The following is a 9,312-nucleotide window of genomic DNA, read 5'->3' on the forward strand; positions in this document are numbered from 1 at the left end:
GTTGGTCTGTGTTCTGTCGGAGCTGCCTGCGACGCGCTGATGAGATCCAAAAAGATCGAAATCGCGATCCGCGTCTGGCAGTTCCGACAGAATACGGACCACTTCGAATTATTTTATGAAACTCAATTGTTGATAAATAAATATTTCGACACATACCTTCACTAAATTGTTTAAATAAGCTGCCTTATGTCCTAATGGATCGGTCGACAACCCATCTGCAAAAGACACAAGACCGTGCGGAAAATTATGCTGAGACAACCATGACACAACCCTCTGCTGTTGCATGTCGGGTCTTCCGGTGATGTAGACGATCAAATAGCCCAACTCCTGCCAATGCCTTGACGGAAACGTGTTACATGCAAACAATTAGATGATACAAGAAAATTGTTTCAAAGAAGAAGTCGTCTATTACCTCACAACGTCCACTGCTCCAGCTCGCACCTTCGGGTCTCTTCCGGTCACTGAAACGCTAGCCGTAAAAGACCCGTCTATACTAAACACTACACACTCGGTTTTCGGTGGTACCACCGCGAGAAAGAAGTCGACCGATGTATGGTCTCCTCTAACAACCATCTGAAACATTTATTTTGGTGTTACACGTTGATCACTTCAACTAAATACTCGTCATACTTTGACTGGATAGAGTCCATATCCTAGTGATTTGTCGTCAGGAATGGTGTACGTTATTCTTCCTGTTTTGTCGGTGACCTCGGTGGCTATATGAGACCATTCTCCAGCCGGAGCGTCCTTCATGATGTGAATGTCCACCTTTTCCCCTGTGAGCGTTATCATGTCCAAAGGTCCGTACATGAAACGGGCTGTTAATGTTTGGGAAGCACCCTCTTTCACTATCACATCGTTCGCCCTGTGATTTGCAGCAACGTTCTGCAAAATAGAAGTGTCACGTTACCAATATGCACTCCAAATAGATGAAAGCTTTACTTTGAGTTTAACTGATGTTCTCTTCCTCATCCATTTCTCGCGGGGTTGTCCCGGTTTGAAACATTGTTCCCTGTCGTCCATTCCGGCCAACTGGGTCAATTCCTGCTTGGCAACTTGCCTGAGTATGAACGCTATGACGTCGCTGCTTTCCCAGTAACTGGCGTGGAACAGATGGGGCAAGGCGTTGGTGGGAAAATTGGACAAACCTTCTGGACAATAGAGGGCATAGTCCAGTCTTTTGTTGCCCCACCATTTCTGCTGTACTGTTGGACAAAGGAGGACTTTTCGATGATCCTGGTGGATTTCAAACAAGAAACAGGTACTTACAAGAACTAATTGTTTGCAGTGATATGTTTTCTATAACTCCTGAAACTGTACTTTGAATGGAAACCTCCGATAGACGCCTCGATGGTTGCGAGGAATCGTTGAAGAGATGCGGATTTGATTGTAAGAATTCGACTGGAATTTGTCGGATTGTAATTGGGAAGTGTTGTTGGTTTAGTGATTTACTTACGCAAATGATGGGGTTGACCATCGCCCAGCGGGTATTTGGCATACCTGGCCACGTTGACTGGAGGAAGCATGGAAAACCTTGCTGATAGTAGTGGCTCCAAACGGGAAGCCACTGGATCAGTTGGGTGGAACAGATTGTACATTTGGTGACAAGCGGGACGAATTATATGAGCTACAAAAAGATAGTTCATTCAGAATAGTTGACTTTGGGATACTTTGACTTACAGTTTTTCTCATCGGTGACCGACATTCGTCGATAGGCTAGAACAAGGGCAAGGGGACTTCCAAACATGAAGCATTCGGAAACGTCGAAGTCCAGTTTCATCTGATTTGGATTCTCGCTTGTCGACGATGATCTTCGTCGTGGAGGTGGTGCAACCAGGTGTCCTGTTTCGTTAACGATAACCTCGTCTGTGAATATTATTGTTAAATGGTCACGTATGAGTATCATATAAATGTCGGTTTTGGCTTACTAGCAATCACGTCTTGATCCACGATACTGTTCTCACTGCCATGACGTGATTGGTATTTGTTGGCACGACACATTACGTCGTACGCTAAAATTGAACCCACGGAATCGGAAACTATAACGATTTGACCAGAAAAATTTAAACCTTCTTCCGACTTAAGGAATTCTGTAAAGAAGAATGCCTAAATTTTGTGATTTCTTTGGGATTCTGTTGTAGAAGTATCTACAATAACTGCATGTTTCTTTGAGTGCTTTCCAAACCAGAAATGTTCATGGAATTGAGTACCTAGTAAAGCTACCTAAACTATTTCACTAAAGAAGGCTTTCTTTTTATTTAATATCTATTGAAGTACTGGTATATAAGGTAAGAAGAAGTAGAGAAAGAGCGAATATAAAGATAGGAGACGAAAAATTAGAAGAAGTGGCTCATTTTAGGTATCTAGAAAGTCAGATAAGTCAGGACGAAAGGAGTAGTAGGGATATAACGTAAATGATAGCGCAGGGTCGAGTCGCCTTCAATAAAAAGAAGCCACTTCTATGCTCGCGAACGATTAATTTATAAGTTAAAAAAAGATTGTTAAAGGTGTATGTTGCGAGCGCAGCGCTGTACGGGTGCGAAACATGGACGGTGGGCGCGGCGGAAAAGAAAAGTTTAGAAGCCTTTGAAATATGGTGTATGATGAGGATAGCGTGGATAGAGAAGCTTAGAAATGAAAAAGTATTAGAGAGAATAGGAGAACAGACTCAAAGGGAAGTCAATAAAATATAGGCGAGACAGGCTTGAAGGTCTAGTCGGGGACATATCACAGGCAGAAACAGGAGTTAAGAGGAATATAGGTAGACTTAGATTAGATTACTGTTCATAAATAGTTAAGGTTGTGGGATGTTCTAGTTTCAGGGAAATGCAAAGATTAGCTCAGAGTAGGAAGGAGTGGGGGTGCCTGTCCAACCAGTCTTAGGACTGATGATGATCTACTGAATAATGCCCAAGTGGTGTTTATTTGAGGAATTCCCAAAAAAGAAAGTGTTTCATAACAATGAAGCTATCTAAATATTATTTCATTAAGGAAAAAACTGGTCTAGATATTGTTTTTTGGGAATTCTACAATAAAAAATGCCGATGTGGTTTTTATTGGAGAATTCCCAAAGAAAAAGTTCCTTTAAAATTAATTAACTAAATATTATTTCTTAAAGGAAGAAATATACTCAAATATTTCTTTTGGGAATTCCACAGTGAAAAGTATGCATCTTTGAGGAATTCCCAAAGAAGCAAAGTTTCTTTGGGAAATTCCGTAAGAAAAGAATCTAAACATTATTTTCTTTCCGAAGAAAGATGTTCGAATATATTTGTTATTATGATTCTGTAAATAAAAAAGGCGTAAGTGTCGTTTCTTCCAGCAATTTTCTAAAGAATAATTATTCCTTGTTGTTACCGTTAGGAATTTATTAAAGCAAACCGTTCAAACGTTGTTCTTTTAAAGAATTTCGTAAAGAAAAAGTCCATCAAAGATAAAAAGCGCTAAGGGTACCTTGGTATACATTATTTGCTTTTATGATTGTCTTCGTTACTGCGTCTTGATACTCTAGGGTCGCTGTAGCTAACAAAGGGATGGCGCCGATGGGGACCGAATCGTGCGTTATTTGAGGAGTGTCTGTGCATGAAGGAGAAACGTCGAAACTGTACGGACTAAGACTAAAACAGAAAAAAGGAAAAAGTCGAAAAGTTCAGGGAGTGTAATGGACATTTGTACCTGGACAATACGCTTAATCCTTCTGTACAAATGGAAGGACAAGAGACCAGCCGTATTGAGAAGTGTCCCACCAAAGTGGGATAGTGTTGTCTTACGACCGATTCAAATGCCCCTTTGAAGGTGGTCACATCTGATTTTTTTGTTGTCATGTCCACATTAGCATCTACAAACAAAAATTATTAGGAACGAGTAGGAGAAGGTGGGACAATTGAGAACTACTCCATCTGGTTTTATAAAAAAAATTATTAGTGGTTAAATTTGTATGTATTTTTTTTGTTCCCAGTTGTCCCACTTTATCCCAGTTTCCTTTAAAATTACCTAGAACACTTCCTGCATGTAGTACAAGTAATAATACGGTGGTGCTACAGGAACTTTGACCAGTAGTTACAGGAGAATCGGGACATATATCCAAGGAACCTTTGCCCTTGTTCAGGAAACTTCGATTGTTTCGTTCGCTAGCCACCCTCTGGAGATACGTGGGTGAAAATATGCTATCATCTAAACAACAAAGATGGTAAATCTTTTTCAAAAAAATTAAATTCATATTGGCAACGTTATAAGGAAAAAGGCAACCATTTTTTGTACTCGAGATAGAATGTGCACAGTTCTTTGAAGTCCTGAAGGGGTTTCAATAAGGAAACGAAACGTTGGTTGTAAAAATGTATGTGTTTGAAGCCCTTTTTCCCAACAACTTCATAATAATGGATTATAGCGTATTAAAATATAAATAATTGTACCTTGTTCATTTAAAACTACAGTTGGAGACGCATTGTCGCCATCTTCTTCAGTTAATAAATCCAAAGAACTCCATTTGGCAAGTGACACGTCGGCCATATTTTCTTTTGGAAAGTTAGAAAGATAAAAAGATATTTTTCTTTCGAAATTCATACACAATAAAAATAAACAAAAACCAAACTGAAGAATGGATGTACTTTATTGTTACTTTACTATTAATATTATATGAAACATTTTAAAATTCAATAGTGGTTAATATCAAAGGTAAACGTGAAAATTCATCTTAAATTTTTATCCATTATAGCAACAATTTTTCTTCATTAACTTGAGGTAATTTTAATGGATAACAATTAAAGATGAATTTTTATATTAATATTTACTTCACTATTGTTTGTTATATTGTTACTAGGTATGGCAAATGATTAATTTCTCTATAATTAAAGCAATTTTTGGAAAATCTAGCTTAGCTTACAAGTATGTAGTATAGTGTGAATCAATTTTAATACAATTTGGAGGTAATTAATACAGGATACATACTAATTGATAGTGTGTATAAACAATTTAAAATGATCAAAGGTAATATTTACGAAATGAATGGGATGTAATATTCAAAATAGCCAAAGAGGTCTAATAAGTACTTAATGTATTAGAGATACATACTCTTTTTGTATTTTTTACTGTGTCTCCGAATCGCGTCTGTAATAATTAAAAAAAAAGGTCAAAACTTTTTTCAAGATATTGTAATCTGAAAAATAGTCGTAAATGCTTTATTTTCATTTTGAATTTTTACTCTGCAATGTTCTCGTTTAAATTAGATATTATTTTTCTCCAGTTATGTAACTATGGGCGCAGGGGTGGCTGCAGAACTGTAGAATTGCCTAAAATTTGCAATCTAACTACTAAAATTTATGAAAATAAGACCAAATTAAGATATCCATTACACTATTGAACTGGGCCGCAGGAGGTAGTTCTGCGAACTACTTCAAAGATTACACGTTATTGTTTTCTAGTACAGTAATTATAGGCGCAGCATTGGCTGTCAAACCATAAGACAGTCCAAAATTTGTAATCTAACTACTAAAATTTACTAAAATAATTCCAAAATAATTCCCTGGGTCTCTGACCGAGCACATCGCGATATCCATTACACTGTTGAACTGGGCCGCACGAGGTAGTTCTGCGAACTATTTCGAAAATTAGCAATTATTTTTTTCTAATACAGCAATCTTACAATCTAACTATTAAATTTTATAAAAATAAGACCAAATTAATTCTGTTGATAATCATAATATCCTGTACGTTACCGAACTGGGCCGCATGAGACAGTTCTGTACACTGCTTTCGAAAATCTTATCTATCTATCTATCCCTTTTTGTCCACATTTGGTAGCAAAAAACTGCGAATTTAGTTTGACCAATGGGCTGCATTCAACCCAACCAATTGGGGTGTTATTATGTTTATTTATCTTACCTTGACAGTCGAAGAATTCTTCATCGGAAGCCGAATCTGAATCGCGACCAAGACTTTCTATCCTCCAGTTGGCCACTTGCAGATCAAAACTTTTGAGAGATGACGATCCAGGGGAATGCAAATTCCTCTGTTGCCACTTCTCATCATCCCTAATATAGAACATTGGAAGTTACCAAACTGTTTCTGCCGTTGTTATTATTCGATTAAAACATATTCGCGTATAAAAGTGTTCATTTTGTACTTTTACCTATGGAAAGACAGTCCCATGTCGTTGGCAGTTTCTTCAGATGACAATTCAGCATCCGAAACTGTTTCAGTTTGAACAATTGGGACAGAGTTTGAACTTTTGTTGGTGACCAGAGGCGTCGAATTTTCTTCGTTCTTCTCTATACTAACGAAATTTGCTGCTATCGTCTTATTTGTCGATGAATCTTGAGAAAATGAATTTGTTCCACTTTCTTCATCATCTAAAACAAAAGAATTATGTCGAATGTTGTGTTGTGACATTCAATTAAGATGGCGGCCTTTTCGATATTCGCGTTTAAATTCATATTTTCAAAGGTCATCATGGGTCACATACATTACTACATCTCGTTCGACATTCTACGTACGTGTTTTGAAACAGGTAACTTACCCATTAGGTCTTCTCCGTTTGCTTGTGCCATTTTCCGTTTGAGAGCCAACTGAGTTTGTCTCTCAATTTCCCGAATGTCCTCCATTGTTAAACCGTGCCATTCGTCTTGCCAAGCCCAGGCTTGTCTATGGGCCCGAAGCATCGTTTTCCTTAAAGCTAACAGTTATACCTTTAAATGCCAAATGCATACCAGAAATGTTTCTTGAAACGATGGGGCCATTTTAATGAGCATCAAAACCGTAATCGTTCAAAAATTTATATAGACTATCGACGCTAAGATAAAACTGTTTTCGATTAAATGGAAACGTCAACTAAGGTCGAATAAAGACCTTCCCGTAACTCGTGAAATAAAAAACAGATTGTAAGGGTCATATTTATTACAGATCCCTGAGGAACGAATTACATTAATTATAAGAGTGCCTACGTAAGTTAGAATTAATGAGCCAAGATAATTTTAATTGCAACTGTTACTTTTTGTAAATTATACATCTAGATATTAAATAACACAGGGCCTTGTAATGTTCCCTGCGGAACACCAGCGTAACTCGTGACGTACAAAATTATAAATGTTCACCTTACCTACGTCATGTATAAATTTTTCTATCTTCGTCTGCATCCCCCAGTATCGAAATTCGACCCTACATAGTTTGTAGGCACACATTAGGGCCTTGCCATTGGCAAGGGGTTGCGTTTTACCCTGTACCTAAAACGTCGTTTGATAAATAAATAATTTAACAAGTAGATTGGGTAACTAACGAATTGTTTTACCTCTTTCCAATATTCTTCTAACCAGTTGTCGTTTAGGGGTCCCATTCCCGATTTTTCCGAGTGGAACACCTTGGGGTCTTCTTCTTTCACGTAATCGGCCCCATATAGTTGGTCTTTAACGAAATCTATTAAATCTAAAAGGGGGTAAATGTAATTAGAATCTGTGCTAATTTATGCAGTTTTGTTATTTTTTACCGACTACCCTATTTCGTAAATCTGACCCCGACAAGTTGAAGACATTATCTTGGTGACCATTGTCACCAAAATAATAAGTCTCTATTTCTAAATAAAATTTTTCTACGAAGGGGCAGGTGTATCGGGTTTTTGTGTATGGATATGCGTTCCATGCTTCTTCGTTAACCATAAGGGCTGTTTTGGGTAGAATGCCCTTTAACCATCCTAAAATTTACGTAAAATAAATACGTTAGAAACTATTATTTTGCATTAATGTTACTATTCATTATTTGTACAACATATTATTTAATAAATAATAATTCAAATGCTTTAAATAAATATTTTGAATTGTAAATTGGTCTTTTTCAACTAGTTTTCGAATGTTATAAAACCGGTTGTTAAAATCAAAAATATTTACCTGGTAAATGACTGCCTACATGGTAGACTTTTTGGGTGTATTGACCCTGCCCCCCTGGTCCATCAGTATATGGTTCATTTATTAAAATTTCTACTCCACTACCAGCGCCACTGCTTTCATTTCTACTTTTTTTCTTAAATTAAAAAATTGCCGAAATCAAAAGAAATGGTAATTTTGTTTAAAAAAAAGTTTATGAAATGATTTAAAAATACGTACATATATATAAGTGAAAACTTACTGCTATCATATACAGCTGAGCTATTCTGTATTCTTCAACTGTCAGGGGCAAGGGTATTCTGTATTCTTTTATAAGCATGGTCACCCTTCAAAAGCTCTATTCTTGGAATAATACCATGATGTTAAACAACTTTGGCTACCTGCACTAACCGGGTAGGTCCATATCTTGTTAGAAAATTTCAAACTACAAACTACAAAAGAAAGAGAGGTAAAAGTAGTAGTAGTAATAGGTATTATTTGTAATACTGTGTAGTTTTTTTTTGAAAAATATTTTCAAATATACCTACTACATGGGTAAATTTTATCGTAGCTGTTTTAGGATGAATTGTTGCAGTAACATCTTTATGCATTGTTTACAATTTACAAAGTTTAACAATTATTATTACATCGAGCTTAAAACCATTAAGATTCATTTAGTATTCTAATAATAATCATCGTAAAAGTGGCTAGATGCACAGAAAAATGAAAGCTCTGAGGACGGATGGAAGAATAGAAACTAATAAATCGTGTAATCTTATTTTTCATAATACTTTAATACTTTTCGGCCAATTTTGTTCTCGTCTCGTACCTTGTAGATATATGTGTGATTCTTTACGAAAAATTCGACTACATTAATTTATAATCGTGTTTGTTGAAGGATGCTATTGTGGATCTGCTTGAAAGAAATAAATTGACTTTGTTTTAAGGATTCATCAGTAAAATTATGTAGGTAATCAATAGAGTAAGCACTCATAAACTTTTTGACCTTTACACAAGAAACCAATAAACACCAAACACTGTAACATACAGGGCTTCATTATCTTCAAGAATTCTATAGGTCTATGTGTATACGTAGCTATTAACTCACAATTTAATTAGTTTTGAATTAATTGGAAAAAAAGAAACTGCGTCTAAAACTACGAAATAATAAAACATTATAAACATCAATGTATCAAACTTTCGTTAAATAACTAAAGTGATAATTTGTTTTTTAATGGCAAACAATTTCAAGGTTGACAACGTAATTAAAATAAGTTGAATGCAAAAACCATAAAGTTAATCTCTTACACATGCAGTACCTACATGTAATTTTTTCTACACTTTATAAATTGTTTACAATAAATTTTTAACAGATTGCTTTATGTTTAAAATGATTGAAGTACTCCATATAGCCTACGACAGTTATTAACGTGAAGTATAATAAATCTTTTTTTGTTCTATT

At 36.0% G+C, this 9,312-nt stretch overlaps 1 protein-coding gene across 3 annotated transcripts in view; it reads right to left on the reverse strand.

The window, feature by feature from the left end:
- Positions 1 to 9,062, reverse strand: part of LOC108733144 (protein retinal degeneration B) — a 17,518-nt gene extending 8,456 nt beyond the window's left edge. The window contains exons 1-21 of one of the 3 annotated variants that reach the window (XM_025981113.1): positions 8,399 to 9,062; positions 8,113 to 8,302; positions 7,875 to 8,007; positions 7,478 to 7,681; positions 7,271 to 7,416; positions 7,094 to 7,217; positions 6,515 to 6,670; positions 6,128 to 6,347; positions 5,881 to 6,029; positions 4,413 to 4,514; positions 3,994 to 4,173; positions 3,676 to 3,838; positions 3,454 to 3,617; positions 1,929 to 2,090; positions 1,681 to 1,866; positions 1,457 to 1,627; positions 1,270 to 1,401; positions 943 to 1,205; positions 631 to 885; positions 413 to 573; positions 157 to 337 (exon numbers count right to left, since the gene is read on the reverse strand). In XM_025981113.1, the coding sequence (XP_025836898.1) occupies positions 157 to 337; positions 413 to 573; positions 631 to 885; positions 943 to 1,205; positions 1,270 to 1,401; positions 1,457 to 1,627; positions 1,681 to 1,866; positions 1,929 to 2,090; positions 3,454 to 3,617; positions 3,676 to 3,838; positions 3,994 to 4,173; positions 4,413 to 4,514; positions 5,881 to 6,029; positions 6,128 to 6,347; positions 6,515 to 6,670; positions 7,094 to 7,217; positions 7,271 to 7,416; positions 7,478 to 7,681; positions 7,875 to 8,007; positions 8,113 to 8,190 (3,330 nt within the window). In that variant the 5' untranslated portion in view covers positions 8,191 to 8,302; positions 8,399 to 9,062. The remainder of the gene's footprint in view (positions 1 to 156; positions 338 to 412; positions 574 to 630; positions 886 to 942; positions 1,206 to 1,269; positions 1,402 to 1,456; positions 1,628 to 1,680; positions 1,867 to 1,928; positions 2,091 to 3,453; positions 3,618 to 3,675; positions 3,839 to 3,993; positions 4,174 to 4,412; positions 4,515 to 5,880; positions 6,030 to 6,127; positions 6,348 to 6,514; positions 6,671 to 7,093; positions 7,218 to 7,270; positions 7,417 to 7,477; positions 7,682 to 7,874; positions 8,008 to 8,112; positions 8,303 to 8,398) is intronic. The other 2 variants (XM_025981114.1, XM_025981115.1) reach the window with 2 other exon arrangements.
- Between the last annotated feature and the right edge of the window lie 250 nt (positions 9,063 to 9,312).

This window comes from Agrilus planipennis, unplaced genomic scaffold (genome assembly GCF_000699045.2).
Source record: "Agrilus planipennis isolate EAB-ADULT unplaced genomic scaffold, Apla_2.0 scaffold1, whole genome shotgun sequence".
In the NCBI taxonomy this organism is placed as follows: domain Eukaryota; kingdom Metazoa; phylum Arthropoda; class Insecta; order Coleoptera; family Buprestidae; genus Agrilus; species Agrilus planipennis.